Source organism: Oncorhynchus masou, chromosome 32, assembly GCF_036934945.1.
Source record: "Oncorhynchus masou masou isolate Uvic2021 chromosome 32, UVic_Omas_1.1, whole genome shotgun sequence".
In the NCBI taxonomy this organism is placed as follows: domain Eukaryota; kingdom Metazoa; phylum Chordata; class Actinopteri; order Salmoniformes; family Salmonidae; genus Oncorhynchus; species Oncorhynchus masou.
This window is the reverse complement of record NC_088243.1, coordinates 65,660,312-65,679,198: the sequence shown is the minus strand read 5'-3', so window position 1 is coordinate 65,679,198 and position 18,887 is coordinate 65,660,312. Positions and strand designations below refer to the sequence as shown.

At 43.7% G+C, this 18,887-nt stretch overlaps 3 protein-coding genes across 7 annotated transcripts in view; 2 read left to right on the top strand and 1 right to left on the bottom strand.

Moving 5' to 3' along the window:
• The window catches only part of LOC135526482 (TBC1 domain family member 9B-like), a 49,085-nt gene extending 44,133 nt beyond the window's left edge, over positions 1-4,952 (top strand). For all 5 annotated transcript variants that reach the window (XM_064954885.1, XM_064954884.1, XM_064954887.1 and 2 more), the window contains 2 exons: positions 1,926-2,017; positions 2,115-4,952. In XM_064954885.1, coding sequence (XP_064810957.1) covers positions 1,926-2,017; positions 2,115-2,747 — 725 coding nt within the window. In that variant the 3' untranslated portion in view covers positions 2,748-4,952. The remainder of the gene's footprint in view (positions 1-1,925; positions 2,018-2,114) is intronic.
• Positions 4,953-8,563: 3,611 nt separating this feature from the next.
• On the top strand, positions 8,564-12,638 carry LOC135527249 (MRN complex-interacting protein-like). Its single transcript, XM_064955850.1, has 4 exons — positions 8,564-8,632; positions 8,703-8,762; positions 8,858-8,916; positions 12,503-12,638. The coding sequence occupies exons 1-4, from the start codon at positions 8,564-8,566 to the stop codon at positions 12,636-12,638; spliced, it is 324 nt and encodes a 107-aa protein (XP_064811922.1).
• Positions 12,639-12,964: 326 nt separating this feature from the next.
• LOC135526481 (sequestosome-1-like) lies at positions 12,965-18,300 on the bottom strand. Its single transcript, XM_064954883.1, has 7 exons — positions 17,997-18,300; positions 16,859-16,954; positions 14,947-15,251; positions 14,577-14,799; positions 14,254-14,456; positions 13,906-14,122; positions 12,965-13,686 (listed from the first exon to the last, which is right to left on the bottom strand). The coding sequence occupies exons 1-7, from the start codon at positions 18,163-18,165 to the stop codon at positions 13,532-13,534; spliced, it is 1,368 nt and encodes a 455-aa protein (XP_064810955.1). The 5' UTR covers positions 18,166-18,300; the 3' UTR covers positions 12,965-13,531.
• Between the last annotated feature and the right edge of the window lie 587 nt (positions 18,301-18,887).

Genomic DNA, 18,887 nt, shown 5'->3' with positions numbered 1-18,887 from the left:
CTCGTCAGAGATGTTATCATGTTCCAGAGATTACTGTAAGTCTTAAGCTGCCACTCTAGGATTCGTCTTAACCCCATTGAGCATTCTGCGCTGTGCTCTTGCAGTCATCTTTGCAGGACAGCCACTCCTAGGGAGAGTAGCAACAGTGCTGAACTTTCTCCATTTATAGACAATTTGTCTTACCGTGGACTGATGAACATCAATGCTTTTAGAGATATTTTTGTAACCCTTTCCAGCTTTATGCAAGTCAACAATTCTTAGGTCTTCTGATATCTATTTTGTTCAAGGCATGGTTCACATCAGACAATGCTTCTTGTGAATAGCAAACTCAAATTTTGTGAGTTATTTTTATAGGGCAGGGCAGCTCTAACCAACATCTCTAATCTTGTTTCATTGAATGGACTCCAGGTTAGCTGACTCCTGAGTCCAATAAGCTTTTGGAGAGGTTATTAGCCTACGGGTTCACCTACTTTTTCCTACACTGTGAATGTTTAAATGATGTATTCAATATAGACAAGAAAAATACAATAATTTGTGTGTTATTAGATAAGCACACTGTGTTTGTCTATTGGTGTGATTTTAGGACCAATTCCAAATGGTTTACATACTTTTTCGTGCCACTGTATTACATTTGTTTTTCTTACCCATCTACACGCAATACCCCATAATGACAAAGTAATACATGTTTTTAGAAATGTTTGCACATTTGTTGAAAATTATTTACATCAGGATTCACACCTCTTTGCCATGATGCTCTAAATTGAGCTCCGGAGCTCCAATTTTCTTTGATCATCCTTGAGATGTCACTACAACTGGATTGGAGTCTGTGGCCAATTAAATTGTTTGGACATGATTTAGAAAGAAACACGCCTAAGGTCCCAAATTTGACAGTTCATGTCAGAGCGGAAACTATAGCTTGAAGTCCAAGGAACTGTCCGTAGATCTCCGACAATTGTGATGAGGCCTACATCTGGGGAAGAGAATAAAACAATGTCTAGAGTGTTGAAAGTTTCCAAGAGCATAGTGAACTCCATCATTGGGAGATATGGAACTACCCAGCCTACCTAGAGCTCGCCATCTGACCAAACTGAGCAACCGGGCAAGAAGGACTTTGGTCAGGGAGGGGACAGAACTACAGAGTTCCTTGGCTGAGATGGGAGAACCTGCAAGAAGGACAAGTCTCTATAGTGAAGATGTACATTTACATTTAAGTCATTTAGCAGACGCTCTTATCCAGAGCGACTTACAAATTGGTGAATTCACCTTCTGACATCAGTGGAACAGCCACTTTACAATAGTGCATCTAAATCATTTAAGGGGGGGGTGAGAAGGATTGCTTTATCCTATCCTAGGTATTCCTTGAAGAGGTGGGGTTTCAGGTGTCTCCGGAAGGTGGTGATTGACTCCGTCCAGCCAAAGCAATGCTGGAATGGCTTCAGAACAAGAATTTGAAAGCCATTGAGTGGCCCAGCCAAAGCTTAGACGAATCCCACTAAAAAATATGTGGAAAGACTTGAAGATTGCTGTTCACTGCCGCTCCCCATCTAAACTAACAGAGCCTGAGAAAATCTGATGAAGAATGTGAGAAAATTCCAAAATCCAGATGTGTAAAGCTGATACAGACATACCAAAGACGACTCAAAGCTGTAATCGCCGCCGAAGGTGCTTTTCCAAAGTATTGACTCGGGTGTGAAATACTTGTGAATGATATATTTCTGTATTTCATTTTCAATTCATTTGCAGTCATTTTTAAAGATATGTTTTCACTTTGTTATTATGGAATATTGTGTTTAGATGGGTGAGAAAAATCTATTTCATCAATTTTAAATTCAGGCTGTAACACAACAAAATATGGAATAAGTCAAGGGGTATGAATACTTTCTGAAGACACTGCATCAAGTGTAATATTGTGATATCTGTTTCAGAGGTGAAGGACTATAGGTACTACCTGCGGATGTGGGCCATGGAGAATGAGCCCAAGAAGGAGACCATTAAAGACCTTCGCAGGATGAACCAGGTACATGCCACATTACTGAGAGATGACCATAACTTGACCACTCATACACACTTTGAGAAGCCATTTCTGCCTGATCGCCTGTGTGTGTCCCCTACAGGAGCAGTTCATAGAGCTGTGTAAGACCCTGTACAACATGTTCAGCGAGGACCCACTGGAGCAGGAGCTCTACCACGCCATCGCCACTGTGGCCAGCCTGCTGCTGCGCATCGGAGAGGTGGGCAAGAAGTTCACCAACAACGGCGCCAACAAACCAACCGACACCACCAACGCCCAGGCTCCCGCCCCCGCCGCTGAACTGCTCCAACCCGAAAAAGAGGAGCCGAACGGGGAGAGCAGCTCAGGGCAGTCCCTGGTCTGCAGGGCCTTGGCGGAGGCCCAGCTGGAAACGCCGCCTCAGCAGACGTCGGACGAAGAAGTGAAGGATGACACGTCGGTCTCGTCCTACTCCATGGTGAGCACAGGTTCTCTGCAGTGTGAGGACATCGCCGACGACACAGTCCTGATTGGCTGCGCCGGCGACCAGCAGCGGCGGGGAAGCATATTGGATGGCGATTGGTCCATCACCTTTGAGCAGGTGCTGGCGTCGATGCTCACCGAGCCGCCCCTGGTGGACTACTTTGAGAAGAAGGAAGACATTCAGGCAAGGATGGCTATCTGTAAGATGCAAAGGAGGGTGGAAAGGCAGGTGAGCTCGTCAAGCGACCACGAATTGGCCCAGCTCTCAACCTGACTCACCTCACTTCTCACCCGTAGGGGAAACCCATCACTGTCCTACTCAAGTTACTGTTGCTCCTTGCCTCACTACCATTTCACAGGGAGCTCTAGACCTGTATCTCTGTTGTGATTGTCATCCTTATACAGAACCAGATGTGTGTGTGTGTGTGTGTGTGTGTATATAGGAAATATATCTATTGAAACAAAATACTCCAGAGTCTGCCCAACGGATCCTACCTTTTGATAAAAGCCACATGACCCAAAACATTTAGGGCTGGTTTCCCAGAACCGCATTCCACCTAAGCCTGTAACTAGACTAAAAAGCACATTCAAAATATAGATTCTCCATTGATCATGCTTTCTATTCCAGGACTAAGCTTTAATATTGATCTGGGAAACCGGGCCTTGGAGCGTAGTGGCTAATCCAAGGGTAGGATGTTGGTACTCAACTGTATTATTGTATCTATCCCTGTGCCCTTTCTGTTGCTTCTCTGCACTCTGCGGACCACAATCAAAGCTGTGGATAAATGCCTTTAAATATAAGACCTGTATATGAGACATGTGAAATCCACAGCTGTCTCAAACTAAAGAAAGAAAGCCTTGCCTTAAAAAATAAAATAAAAAGACTAAACTGGATGTTAGATTTTTTTGGAAAGAGCTTGTTTTTGTTTCATGTAGTATTTTCTTAGGAAGAACGTTGGCGTTACCAGTCGGTTCTCTGGCCAGTACTTGTTTTATTAGTCCCAATTCAGCAGTCTTAACTAACCGTCAATGAATCTGCAGCCTTCAGATAAGCATGGAGCTTCTCTCATTGGGTGACTTGCCTGCCACTCGTAACTTACTAGGGCCTGATTAGACTGTTCATTCATCAAATTACCTCAAGTATTGTTTTACCAACAGAAATACTATAACCATTACAGAAATAATAATACCATTACAGTTACTAGGCCTAACTGTCAGTTTTATCTATGTATTCGGGCCGAGGTAAATTGAACACCCGTAAGTAAGTGTTGGATTGATACCCTTGCAATGCACTTCTGTCGTTTCAGAATAGCAGTAAGGAAACACTTCCTGATGGTTTACTGAAAACAAGCAACTACTATTTTTTACTGATTGCAATTACATTTCAGTCTAGAAATATTTGCTTAATGTCATGTAAGGCTTTTTATCATGCCTGTAGGTGTCAACCTGTAAATTGCTGCATATCATATTCGTAGTATCTTCTGTTGTTCAAAGCTTGTAAATGTAAAAAAGAGATGCTTTGTACGCAGTATTTTGATTTACTACAAACCCACATTGGTCACAAACAGATATTTTACACAGGCAATTCTACAGAATGCTTAATGCCCTCTTTTGTCAACCGCTATCTTTTAATGTTTTACCAGAAAAAAAATATCTTTTAACAACCTCTTTTAAACCATTCAGCTCCCCTACTTCGGAAGGGACTGGACAGATGTAAACAATGGCTCCAGTCCGGATGAGGTTTGGGGATTGTCTGGAATATTGCTCACAACTATCTAGTTACTTCAGACACTAGAGTAGTAAATAGGAGTTAGGGATTGTTAGACAAGGCTATTGGCTCCTCACAATTTGTTTCCCCTATGGCTATCCAGACAGGTCTAGTTATCAGCTGAGAAATGTGCTACCGCTGCTCAATTCTAATCTCAGAAGTGTTCTTCTGTAACACTAAAACCAGACTGTAGTAAAAGGTTGTCTGGCTGGCCCATTGTGCATAACAAAGCACAACAGTCCGGCGTTGTTTGTAGCATTACATACCAAGTTTATTGTCACTTTGTAAGATAATTGTTTTATACCCCAAGGTAAATTTATCACAGTGTTATTTGGCCTAAAACACCAAAGTACCATTTCATTCAATTGTATGTTGTTTTTCTATTTGTTTTTGCACACAAACCCTATCTCACTCTTTGTATATTATTTGCTTTGCACTTTCCAATGTTTCTGATATATAATGAAAATGACTAATTGTACTTGTTTACCTTGCAGACTACTTTCTAAATGTGAAAACAAAGAATGAGGAAGCAGTTTGGGATCATTTTTGGTTCTAGGATAGCCTATGTGGCTGTTGCAATTCTGTTTATCCACCTATAGCTATAATGTCATCACTGTATTCATGTAACAGATTTATTTATTCACAAACTTGCATTTTAAATTCTTTGATCAGTACTGTGCTATGTTGTGTACTAAATACAAATAGTGAATGGAATAATTTGTTTGTTTGTTTGTTTTGTCATATGATGGATGGGTGGTGGTGCAATATGCAGGCAGGTGAGGGGGATCAATGGAGGCCCTGAGAGGATAAGAGCCACTCACTCAGCACTATGAGCTCAGTGTAGTCCTTGCTGTTCCCTGTCAGATCCTGAGAGGACCCCACAGAGCAGATGTACATGCTGCTATCTCCCCATCTGGGCAAGGTTCAGGTCTGCGTCTAAAGACAAAAGTAGGATGGAAGTTTGGAGGGGTCACTGGCAACACAGTCACTGTCATTGGTAAACGTAGGAATACCCCACTGCTGAAGGAGACAAGAAAGCGTTTGAGCCAATCAGTTGTGTCAAGGTAGGGGTGGTATACAGAAGATAGCCCTATTTGGTAAAAGACCAAGTCCATATTATGGAAAGAACAGCTCAAATACTAAAGAGAAGACTCTCCATCGTTACTTTACAAATAATTAAATCTGGAAAATTTCAGGAAGTTTGGAAGTTTCTTCAAGTGCAGTTGCAAAAACGATAAAGCGGTATGATGAAACTGGCTCTCATGAGGACCGCCACAGAAATGGAAGACCCAGTTACCTCTGCTGCAGAGGATAACTTCATTGTAGTTACCAACATCAGAAATTGCAGCACAAATAAATGCTTCAGAGTTCAAGTAACAGACACATATCAACATCAACTGTTCAGAGGAGACTGTGAATCAGGCCTTCATGGTCAAATTGCTGCACAGAAACCTCTACTAAAGGACACCAATAAGAGGAAGAGACTTGCTTGGGCCAATAAACATGAGCAATGGACATTAGACCGGTGGAAATCTGTCCATCGGCCGAGAGTCCAAATTGGAGATTTTTGGTTTCAACCAGTGTCTTTGTGAGACATGGTGTGGATGAACGGATGATCTCCGCATGTGTATTTCTCACCGTAAAGCATGGAGGTGGTGTGGGCGTGCTTTTCTGGTGAAACTGTCTGTGATTTATTTAGAATTCAAGGCACACTTAACCAGCATGGCTACCACAGCATTCTGTAGAGATACGCCCATCTGGTTTGGGCTTAGTGGGACTATCATTTGTTTTTCAACAGGACAATGACCCAACACACCTCCAGGTTGTATAAGGGCTATTTGACCAAGAAGGATGAGATGAGTTGGACTGCAAAATGAAGGAAAAGCAGCCAACAAGTGCCTAGCACATGTGGGAATTCCTTCAACACTGTTGGAAAATCATTCCAGGTGAAGCTGGTTGAGAAAATGCCAAGCATGTACAAAGCTGTCATCAAGCCAAGGGTGACTATATAAAATATATTCTGGTTTGTTTAACACTTTTTTTTGGTTACAACATGATTCAATATGTGTTATTTCATAGTTTTAATGTCTTCACTATTATTCAACAATGTAGAAAATAGTCAAAGTAAAGAACCCCTTGAATGAGTAGGAGTTTTTGACCAGTAGTGTGAGTTCGAAGAAATATGAATACAGACTTACTCTTAATTGGCCAATGCCTGACAGCTCTACACATACATACAGTTCAACTGCATGTAGACTCTAGTGTCAGATTTAAGCTGACTGCCCTTTTGTCATATACGATATGTCCCATTGACTTTATAATATAAGGCATGACCTCTCCTCAATCCACCACACTGAATCAGTTTCCTACCTATCGCCATTCCTGTGCTTATCCCTAGGTATTTGCCTGGCACATTTTCTCTTCTATGCATGACAGACCACATTCTCTGTCATTTCCAAAACTCCCGCCTGCTGTGTACCAGAGTTTTAGGACTAGCTGGTTAAGTTAGCACAAAGTGTCCAACGCTCCCGCCTGCCGAACACCTGCCCTGAACGCTAACAGAACTGCGGGAAAAGTTCCTGGCAGGGAAAGACGAAGGACACTGTCTTCCGGTGTACGGCTAGATAGCTACCGTTGCCCACACCGGGCTTATACTGTGGCATCCAACGTTATTGTGCATTAATGCCACCGACTCTACTGGATCACCCCCGCCTGTCGTAACTAAAGAAAATATACCAATAGATGTATAAAAAGCGGATGTTCATTTAGGAACCAATGGGATAGTCGGGGGGGGGGGGTTAAAGCCCACATGTAGGACCGAATTGCGGCTGCAATTGCACCATTCTGGTCATTTCCAGAGAAAGGGGCGTGTCTACTTTAGGGGTGGGCAGAGTAGCGGTAAAAACCCTGACTGTGTTTCTTAATGTTTAACCCTTGGCCTACAATGGTCATACCCCTGCATAAATCTAATTTAAAAGCATTGTAGAAATCCCCATCAAAATCTGTCTGTTTAAACGAGAGATGTGTTTTTTGCATGGGCTGCGTCTCAATTACGACATCCGCCGATATTGCCCTTCCACATCTGTGGTGGAAGAGCTCGAGCAGTGTTTCAGACCATGAGACATCCCGAAAATTGGTGCTCTCACGAAAACGTCTGTAGCGTCCAAACGGTTTGGCCTTCAAACTATGACCAGTCTATTGAATGTTGAGACACTAACAAACTCAATGGTGTTCTCCGTTTTGCCTCACAAGACTCAACTGGTACCAGTACCTTCAGAAAAAAAAACAATTATGGAAGTATATATAGGATCGTTTAGTGCCTAAAATAAGGGGATAAATACATGCAAAAATAAACATCTATTTTCTTCCTGATCTTTCTTATTTCTGACACTTCAGAACAAACATCCTTTTGATTTTGTTTTGGACCATCTGTTCCATGCAGTAAGTCTGTTATTCAATGTGTTGTTATTGGCTAATAGAATGTGTGTGTGTGGGGTTCATTTTATTTTATTATTTTTTTATTTCACCTTTATTTAACCAGGTAGGCTTGTTGAGAACAAGTTCTCATTTGCAACAGACAACAGAGTTACACATGGTAACTCTGGCCCCCCAATGGTGGAACAAACTCCCTCACGACGCCAGGACAGCGGAGTCAATCACCACCTTCCGGAGACACCTGAAACCCCACCTCTTCAAGGAATACCTAGGATAGGATAAAGCAATCCTTCTCACCCCCCCCCTTAAATGATTTAGATGCACTATTGTAAAGTGGCTGTTCCACTGATGTCAGAAGGTGAATTCACCAATTTGTAAGTCGCTCTGGATAAGAGCGTCTGCTAAATGACTTAAATGTAAATGTAAATGGAGTAAACAATAAACAAGTCAATAACACAGTAGAAAAAAAATAGTCTATATACATTGTGTGCAAAAGGCACGAGGAGGTAGGCAAATAATTCATGAAGGAACCAATGCAGGAACCAATGGGATGCTCAAGGAGGTTTGTTCATAAAGGATCCAAATGGGATGCCCACATGCAGGATCACCCGGAATTGTGGGCTGCAGTTGGACACTTGCATTTCTGAGCATCAAATTCATCATGGGAACCACTCAGTTGCACACTATTGGAGGTGCTAAACATTTCCATAGCCTCCCACGCCACCACTCCGCTTCCCTTCCATTGAAAATGAATAAGAACACATGCATATGGGCCGTAATGACTTAAAATTGAACAACTTCCTCTTTCGACAGTTTTGAAAAACATTCCCGGGAAAATAACAGCATCTCAAGCTTGTCGTTTAACTACTACAACTAAAACAAAGAACATGGTTCAGGAATGTAATGTCCTAAGATGCTGTTTATGCCAAATCTACCAAGTGCAACAGGTAACAAAAGTTACTACTAGCTAGCTTGTATGCGTTGCATGTGTAAATATTTGCTCCATTGATTTTGGGTTAAAATGAGCAAAACAAATGCAAACTTAGGCTGGCAAGCTGTGTGGGGGAAAAGCAGTCGGTCATCAAGGTAAACCAGCTAGCTAATGATTTATTCAGACCACACAGTTGGCAAACATGTTGTAAATTATTTGCAAAAACATTTGTTTTGTGTAACCTTTCCAGGAGTTTGGACGTAGCTCTGGAGTGGATTGTAGACGTCATGTTCAGAAGCTCAATGCCAGGCGGAGAGAGAACGCTCTTCTGTTATACAAGTGTTGGAGGGAAATATGTCAGAAGACTTGGACACACGTGACCTGTATGTGTCAGTGTCTTCCCTAGTTTAATTTCCAGGTGCGGCGAAAAATGTTTGCCAAGATGATATCGCTGTATGCTATGTCTCTTGTTTATTATTTGTGCTAGGGGGGAGGTGGAAGTGGCTCAGTAAGAGCTTGTTGACAAAGCTCAGGAGTGTAATAACCAGAATGTGAGTTCACACCATTGTTATTGTTCATCAAACGCATGTTTTTGACACGTCCCAGTCAATTGAACGTAGGCACAGGCTGTCGAGCACAAAGGATTATAGCGCTTCTCGGCTTTTGGCAAGTTTTATGTATAAGTAGTCAACAACATACTGGTACTGCTGTAATGATATGCTATGTGGTTGGTAAGGGCAGCATAGCTAACACATTATCAGCCAACAATGTGTAAGGTAACTCATTTTAAAAGTCATTATTACGTTGCTCAACATTGTCTTACAAATTCAGTATGACAAAAATGTTATCTGCTCTCTTTGTACTTCGGCTGCATATTTTCCACCATTTTCTTAAAATCTGAAGAATATGTGAAGCCCATTTCCTGAAGAATTGCATTATGGGCCCTAAAGTACGGAAATAGTGTCCTCATTTACATTTACATTTAAGTCATTTAGCAGACGCTCTTATCCAGAGCGACTTACAAATTGGTGAATTCACCTTCTGACATCCAGTGGAACAGCCACTTTACAATAGTGCATCTAAATCATTAAGGGGGGGGTGAGAAGGATTACTTGTCTTATCCTAGGTATTCCTTGAAGAGGTGGGGTTTCAGGTGTCTCCGGAAGGTGGTGATTGACTCCGCTGTCCTGGCGTCGTGAGGGAGTTTGTTCCACCATTGGGGGCCAGAGCAGCGAACAGTTTTGACTGGGCTGAGCGGGAACTGTACTTCCTCAATGGTAGGGAGGCGAGCAGGCCAGAGGTGGATGAACGCAGTGCCCTTGCTTGGGTGTAGGGCCTGATCAGAGCCTGGAGGTACTGCGGTGCCGTTCCCCTCACAGCTCCGTAGGCAAGCACCATGGTCTTGTAGCGGATGCGAGCTTCAACTGGAAGCCAGTGGAGAGAGCGGAGGAGCGGGGTGACGTGAGAGAACTTGGGAAGGTTGAACACCAGACGGGCTGCGGCGTTCTGGATGAGTTGTAGGGGTTTAATGGCACAGGCAGGGAGCCCAGCCAACAGCGAGTTGCAGTAATCCAGACGGGAGATGACAAGTGCCTGGATTAGGACCTGCGCCGCTTCCTGTGTGAGGCAGGGTCGTACTCTGCGGATGTTGTAGAGCATGAACCTACAGGAACGGGCCACCGCCATGATGTTGGTTGAGAACGACAGGGTGTTGTCCAGGATCACGCCAAGGTTCTTAGCGCTCTGGGAGGAGGACACAATGGAGTTGTCAACCGTGATGGCGAGATCATGGAACGGGCAGTCCTTCCCCGGGAGGAACAGCAGCTCCGTCTTGCCGAGGTTCAGCTTGAGGTGGTGATCCGTCATCCACACTGATATGTCTGCCAGACATGCAGAGATGCGATTCGCCACCTGGTCATCAGAAGGGGGAAAGGAGAAGATTAATTGTGTGTCGTCTGCATAGCAATGATAGGAGAGACCATGTGAGGTTATGACAGAGCCAAGTGACTTGGTGTATAGCGAGAATAGGAGAGGGCCCAGAACAGAGCCCTGGGGGACACCAGTGGTGAGAGCGCGTGGCGAGGAGACAGATTCTCGCCACGCCACCTGGTAGGAGCGACCTGTCAGGTAGGACGCAATCCAAGCGTGGGCCGCGCCGGAGATGCCCAACTCGGAGAGGGTGGAGAGGAGGATCTGATGGTTCACAGTATCGAAGGCAGCCGATAGGTCTAGAAGGATGAGAGCAGAGGAGAGAGAGTTAGCTTTAGCAGTGCGGAGTCATGAGTGCGGAGTCAGTGCGGAGTCCTCTGCATGTATACTTAACATTTTGGCGAATTTAGTACGTCATCCTGGCGGGAACTTTTGGCATACTAACTATATCCATACTATGACCAATATACATACTATATACTTAATTCACATCACAAATAGTACGGTAAGAATGAGTATTCGAACACAGCTCATGACTCATGCGGGGCGGCAGGGTAGCCTAGTGGTTAGAGCGTTGGACCAAAAGGTTGCAAGTTCAAATCCCCGAGCTAACATGGTACAAATCTGTTGTTCTGCCCTTGAACAGGCAGTTGACCCACTGTTCCTAGGCTGTCATTGAAAATAAGAATTTGTTCTTAACTGACTTGCCTAGTAAAAAAAAAAAAAAAAGTGAATTATACTGAACAAAAATATAGACGAAGCATGCAAAAATTTCAACCATTTTACTGAGTTAGTTTAAGGATATCAGTCAATTGAAATAAATTAAAGCCTAATCTATGGATTTCACATCACTGGGCAGGGGCACAGCCATGGATGGGCCTAGGAGGGCAGGGCCCAGCCAATCAATGTTTTTTTTTCCCACAACAGGGCTTTATTACAGACAATATTCATCAGCTGTCTGGGGGGCTGGTCTCAGACGATTCCCTCAGTTGAAGAAGACTGATGTGGAGGTCCTGGGCTGGCGCGGTTACATGTGGTCTGCGGTTATGAGGCCGGTTGGACATACTGCCAAATTCTCTAAAATGACGTTGGAGGCGGCTTATGGTAGAGAAATTGACATTCTATTCTCTGGCAACAGCTCTGGTGGACATTCCTGCAGTCAGCATGCCAATTGCATTCTCCCTCAACTTGAGGCATCTGTGGTGTTGTGACAAAACTGCACATTTTAAAGTGGCCTTTTATGTTCCATTATTTATGTCTACATGTTTGTGCCTAAACAGTAGCCTACATGTCATCCCCCACTGTGTGTCTACACCATTGTCATGGAACAGGAGGATCAACTGGCCACCATTTATAAAACACTGATCCAAAACCAACACCACTCATATACTATGCCCTTCTATATATGACAGAATCTGTGTTTAGAGCATGGATTAAAGCAGCCCAAGAGGTAGAAAAGAGAATGGGGGGAGTGTATATTATTGTAGAAGGCAGCAGCATGCCTCCTGCACAAGTCGGCAGCTAATGCTAATTCATACATAAGCTGTCTATCTTGTATGTACAAAACTAATGTGCTTTCTCTGGTTTGTATTTACCAAAGCTAAGTCAGACACCCCAGCTCATTTGCCCCTGTAGAATGGTCTCCCAAACCATCAGCTCCCTGCAGACCACCAGTCTACCACAAACCCCCTAATGTAACTGCACCACCCTCAAACTCAACTGCACAGCCAGGACCTTCTTGATCCTGGGGTACTGCAGTGACACAGACCTCCAAATGGGCCCAGATCCTAACTTCTGCCCCTCCTGAGGAAGAGGAGACCAACTGGAGTGGTGCAATGTATATGGATGAATTCCATACCACTGGTTCTAAAAGTTTCCAATGTGATTGCTCAAGGACCAGTACTATATGAAGGCCCCTATACGCAACCAGGCTGTGGGTGTATTTCCATATTGGTGGGGGTTGTAGTTTTCTGGGGAAGACATTTGAGCGGTTCACTATCACTCATTGTGGGTTTGGGGAGGCAGCCAAGTGGAGGTCCCGCCATATGTCCTTACCTGAGATTAAAGCACCTGTCTGTCATCAGCCCCCGCACACCAAGTGACCATGCACTGCACTCTACCTGTTCTACACAGATGACTTTTGAACAATCATGTAATGGTTGCTCCTTTTTCAGTAGATGCCAAGTGCATCTAAATACTAAGTGGCCTAGTATTCTTCTGTAAACACTGAATGTTATCATTTTAAACATTTAGTTCTCGTTCAATTGCTTGAAATTTGATAATGGTTTCTGCTGATTAATCATTTCACTGACACGGCAGACCAAAATATGTAATCCCTAGATTGTCAAACTATTATTTGTAATCTTAATGTTGCTAATACATTTAATTATTCAACTATGTATTTAGTGAGACAGTAGGAGAATGACAGTTTATTTGCAGAAGTATTTTATTTGGTTTTGAAAGGGGAGAAATGTTTTCAATGTTAGACAATCATTATTCACACCTTTCACCTGGTTCTGTTGACACTGGAAATGAACATGTATTACTTCTGGTATTAACTCTACATGATACGTGTTAGAACAGTTACTTGATTAATCAACCTCAATAGATGATACTTGCTATTGAGTGAACACTGAAATTATATGTTAGTTAATCTTAACTGTTTTTATCAATCCAATTTAACATGAACCCATGTATGTTAACTCACACTTTCAGTTAAATAACATCCCATTGAAAAGAGTTTAACAAAGGTTATAGAAATATACATTTCCATTTGGATAAATATTGACTAGTAAACCCTTTATACTGTAATTCAATGTCGGTACAACCATAACATTTAAAATTGCAAGAATTATATTCAGATCTAATAGACTTATTGTGTGAGTAACTGCAAGTGCCAGAGGTGAATGAGAGGGACGGAAGAGAAGGCAGTATTGGTGAAGTGGCTATCATAGGGGGATGTCGGTGTCCCTCAGGGTACGGTGTTGGGGCCCCGTTACTTCTTGGCGGGTTTGGAGTAGTGGATGGTGTCCAGGGCGGCCCCGACATCGCAGTCCTTAGTGTGGAGGAGGCGGGTGAGCCAGCCACCCTCATCTGTGAAGCCCATGGCCAGCATCTGGGACAGGGACTCCACCAAGCGTGGGTCGGCATCTAGACAGACACGACACAGTGAAGGGTCAGTCTCTTGGCGTAGGCAATTCTACTAGTAATCAGGGATATCATAGTGACCATGATTACTACTAAATGGGGATAAAACTACCATTGACTGAAGTCACAACTACTACTACTACTACTAGTAGTGAGGATAAGGATATCACCACAGCAACTGCTACTTGTGATAGTTAAGAGAACTCATATCCTCCATCTTACCTTGAGGAAGGTGGGGGTAGGCTGCGGCCTCAGCGAGAGTGAGGGACTTCTGTGGTTCCTGTGAGGGACCCTGGGGGACAGTAGGGGACCCCGGGGCTTCCAGAGAGCCCTCCTCGCCTACCCTGAGAGACTGGAGCTCACCTGTAGAGGGATCCACCTCCTTGGAGGTCAGGTGGGTCCACTCATCGTCACCACTGCCCCCTGGGTCTTTACCACCCTACACAGAAAGTTATAGAGTTCAACAATACATACCATCTCAGAGAGACCAATGTATTTTATTCTTCACCATTACTTTTGATTAAATCACAATGTTTAATCATAATTAAACTTTTCTTGTGTGCATTATACCGTAGCTAAATCACTCGCGCTCCCTAGGCTGCTAAGACCGTCCACCTCCATGTCCCCCTCTTTAGTCCCATCTCCCTCAGACACCCCTGTCCCGTTGTTGCTCCTAGCACTGGGGGGGCCTCCTGACCCAGGTGGGGACGGATTGGGGGTCATCACCTTGGTCCTTTTTGCCTCCAGTTCCACATCAATATCCACATCGATACCTGCAGGCAACATAGTGTAAGTAGGCCATTTCAGTGCATTTATATGTAGAGTGGTCAGTACATTTCAAATAATGGATTGATAATTATAAAACTATTATATGGAGCTTCTCTTGGTCTTACCCAGTGGGCTAAGCATGGCTGCCACCCCTTCTCCAATGTTCTTCAGGTAATCCATATTGGCTTGGGACTGCTGGGAGGCAGCAGATGAGGCATCAGAGGGCTGTCTGTCCCCTGGGGCTGCCTGGCCTGGCTGGGACCCAAAGGGACCAGGCTGGGCATGGCTTTGGGCCTGAGCCCACGTGCAGTGCCTCATCTTCCTCATCCACTTCCCACGAGGGAACCACTGAGTAGAAGAACAATTATAGAGGACATTTCTCCCCTAACCACACATACATTTTGTTCCTGGACTAAAAAAATATATTTAAATGGCATTTTAAATTACTCATATGCAAGTAGATCTAGGCATAAACACATAACATATGGGTCTCACCTCAAATGCGTTGTTGAAGGGGTGCCAGATGGGCAGGAGGACGTGCTCCTTGTGTAGCCCCTTGGCTTGGCACGTGGAGCACAGGTCATAGTCAGGGCACACTGTGCACTTGAAGCGGGTCCCCGCCACCGAGCCCTCACATTCGTCACAGGTCACATTGGGGTGCACCATGGGCGGCCCATGACCATGGTGGCCATGACCATGGTGGCCGTGGGAACCGTGAGGTGGGGGATGTCCCATATGAGGTGTTCCAGGGGGAGGGGGGAAGGCAAAAGCAGGGAATTCACGCCTATGCTCCTTCTTCTCTGTAAAGAAAAGAAAGTTCACTACATGACCAAAAGTATGTAGATACCTACTCGAACATCTCATTCCAAAACCATTGTCATTAATATGAAGTTGCCCGCCCGCCCCCCACTCTTCTTGGAAGGCTTTCCACTACAGCAGGGTTACCCAACTGGCGAATTTGGACCGCAGGGGTTTATTTCACCCCCCCCCCCCCCCAAGTTCTGAGCAAAAAAATATAAAAAGTAGTTTCTGGGGAGGGGAATTTACATTGTTGGATGTTATATATATATATTCCAAGTATTCGGCCAATATTCCAAGTATTCCCAGGCATAAGAGACACGACCATGTACAAATGTAAAGCAAGGATTGAAATGGTTTTAGTCAAACATATCTGTTTGGGCTTCTTGCGGTCAAGTTGCAGGCTACAATTTATGTTATCGGCCCCCTGGCCATCCGCCCAAGAAAACAAAATCAGCCCACAGCTAAATCTAGTTGAGGATCCCTGCACTACATATTGGAACATTGCTGCGGGGACTTGCTTCCATTCAGCCACGAGCATTAGTGAGGTCGGGCACTGCTGTTGGGTGATTAGGCCTGGCTCAAAGTCAGTGTTCCAATTTATCCCAAAGATGTTTGATGGGGTTGAGGTCAGAGCTCTGTGCAGGCCAGTCAAGTTCTTCCACACCGATTTCACTTTGTGCATGGGGGCATTGTCATGCTGAAATAGGAAAGGGCCCTCCCCAAACTGTACCACAAAGTTGGAAGCACAGAATCATCTAGAATGTCATATGCTGTAGCGTTAACATTTCCCTACACTGGAGGTGCCTAGCCTGAACCATGAAAAACAGCCACAGACCATTATTTCTCTTCCACCAAACTTTACAATTGGCATTATGCAGTCGGGCAGGTAGTGTACTCCTGGCATCTGCCAAACCAAGATTCATTTGTCAGATTGCCAGAAAGTGAAGGGTGATTCATCACTCCAGAGAAAAATAAATAAAATTCTACTGCTCTAGAGTCCCAATGGCGGCGAGCTTTACACCACTCGACGCTTGGTATCGCGCATGGTGATCTTAGGCTTGTATGCGGCTGCTCGGCCATGGAAACCCATTTAATGAAGCTCCCGGCAAACAGTTCTTGTGCTGACATTGCTACCAAAGGCAGTTTGGAACTCGGCAGTATGTTGCAACAGAGGACAGACGACTTTTATGTGCTTCAGCAGTCAGCGGTCCTGTTCTGTGAGCTTGTACGGCATACCACTTCGCTGCTGAGCAGTTGTTGCTCCTAGACATTTCCACTTCACAATAACACCACTTAGTTGACCTGTGCAGCTCTAGCAGGGCAGTTATTTGATATACTGACTTGTTGGAAAGGTGGCAGCCTATGACAGTGCCACATTGAGTCACTGAGCTATTCAGTATGGTCATTCTCCTGCCATTGTTTGTCTGTTGAGATTGCATGACTGCTCAATTTTATACACCTGTCAGCAATGGGTCTAGCGGGTGTACTTATGAACTAAAATGTGTCATTAACAATGAGAATGCTAAGTTATTCCAGTAATGATGACTTAATACATTAGTAACAATTCTATTCATTTGTATCTATTAGATTTGATCACAAGACTCACCCTTGATGAAGAGGCGGAAGGTGTAGTCCTTGATGCAGGTGAGGCCCATGATGAGCTCATCATCAGTGGAGAAGGCGATCATGTCACCGTCTTCATCTGGGTAGAAAATAAAGAGGTCTCATCTCACCCTGATAATTACATAATAGCTGCCAGAGTTCACAAGTATGGACAACTGTCCACAGTTTATCCTCACTTGCTTTTTTTATTTGAAGAACAATGGTTAGTTTAGGGAATATTTTTCATACAAAAGGTGTTGTGCTAAGACCAACAGGGTTGTCATTTTCCAAGTTAGTTTTTTTGAAAATGCCCCATTTTTTAAAAAAGAAATGCAGTCTTATCAATTAATATTGAGTAGAATAATTCACTACCTGGTGTGACTGTTGGAATTTAATTGACCCCAACCCTGATGCCCAATATGGAAAACGTAAATGTTGTGGTACCAGTCAATAGTATTACTGTATGAAATAAGGTCACCTCTGATTCCCTTGGGTTGAGGAGGCTTATTGGGAGTAGAGCGCTAATAGAGTTGGTATTAACGGGGGGCAAGATAATTCATTTGGCAATCCTAAAAGCCTAAACACTGGCATATAAAATAAGTGCCCCCTTCACTGTATCCCATGTTAAAATTAATAGATGTTTTGTCCACTATGAACTGCCAGGTGTTTAGGCAGGGTTTAGAGAAATGTAGTATAACAACCTTCACCTGTTGAAGGATGAAGACTATAATTGGTAACCGACTTAATTTACCACATCGCATGTATGACAAATGAAATAGGGCCTGCTCACTCAATTCTGACATTCACCATGAAATGCTATGTTACATGTAGGCCTGTAAAAACGCTCTGTGTACCAACTCTATCCGATTTATATAGTGCAATATGGTGCATAAAGACAAATTGTCTTGTTGAGCTCTATTTTGGTCGGGAGATTATTGAATTTATTGCAATTTTGACACGCTGGTCTATGCTTCGACATTTATCAGTAGTCTAGTTTGTTCAGTGGGCACTGCGCTGCGCGCGGCGGATAATATTATGGAAGATTACAGCCCAACAGCAATATTCAGATATGACAACATAATAAACGCAATCGAAGACACTACAGCGGATTCCTATAAAATGGTTCACTAGTATAGGCTTACCTTTGTAAAACATTTGATAGGTGACATTTCGCAGGGTTGAGAAAACATCCTCAACCTTTTTTTTCAGATACTCAAAACTCGTTGAAACATCTTGGTCCACAGCAATGCGACGAATTTCTTTCGGCGCATCCTCCTTCCCAAGGAGATAGGCTTTGACGGTCATAGACATGGTTGAGTCTTTTCACAATTTCAGCCCAATACTCGCTCCGAAATATTTGTTGCGCAGTTAAAATGTTGAAGGCCCGCTCCACTGCAAACTCGATCGCTGTCAGTGCGTCGTGCTTTTCTGCGTACAGTTCCGTTTATAAACCTTATATGGTGTCACGTGTAATATTTATGCAGCTGTCTAGCCAATCACGAGGGCTTGGAGCGGCTTCATGGGGAAGTCCACCGTTTCTAAATGGCGAAGTTACGTGGTATTTTTGATCAATGGGACGTCCATACCCTCCATTAAAGTATAAATGTAAGGGTTACTGTACGGGTAGGGATTAAATGGGTAATCAGAAGTTGCTCCATCCACTTTTTGACTTATAAATGAATTATATGTACACATTGATTTTGAAAGATATAACTTATAAATAAATGCCGTAGTTCAACCGTCCCCATCAAAACCTCAAATTAACTGGTTTTATACAAAGTAAACGTAAACAAAAACTACATCCTTTTAACCATGTTTTGAGGCTATGATTTTGATATCATGGATGGTCAGTCCTTGCATCCAAAGCTATGTATATGAATTTGTGAGTGGTTACATTTCTCAAGCCCTATCCATAAGCTTTTTAAGCGAAACAGGGGAAGGGAAAACACTTTGTTACTGTTTCTACTGCTGATTCCCGACTTAAGGTTCGGGTTGGGTTTAGGGTAGGGATGTCCCAGGGATACCGGGTAGCA

Bases quoted from the DNA above. Each gene is read 5' to 3' on its own strand.
- LOC135527249 (XM_064955850.1), top strand. From the start codon at position 8,564: ATGGTTCAGGAATGTAATGTCCTAAGATGCTGTTTATGCCAAATCTAC. The intron at 8,633-8,702 runs GTTACTACTAGC...GGTTAAAATGAG, and splicing joins AAGTGCAACAGGTAACAAAA to CAAAACAAATGCAAACTTAG. The intron at 8,763-8,857 runs GTAAACCAGCTA...TAACCTTTCCAG, and splicing joins AAAAGCAGTCGGTCATCAAG to GAGTTTGGACGTAGCTCTGG.
- LOC135526481 (XM_064954883.1), bottom strand. From the start codon at position 18,165: ATGTCTATGACCGTCAAAGCCTATCTCCTTGGGAAGGAGGATGCGCCG. The intron at 14,800-14,946 runs GTGAGACCCATA...TCTTCTACTCAG, and splicing joins CCTTCAACAACGCATTTGAG to TGGTTCCCTCGTGGGAAGTG. The intron at 14,123-14,253 runs GTATAATGCACA...CTTTCTGTGTAG, and splicing joins GCGCGAGTGATTTAGCTACG to GGTGGTAAAGACCCAGGGGG.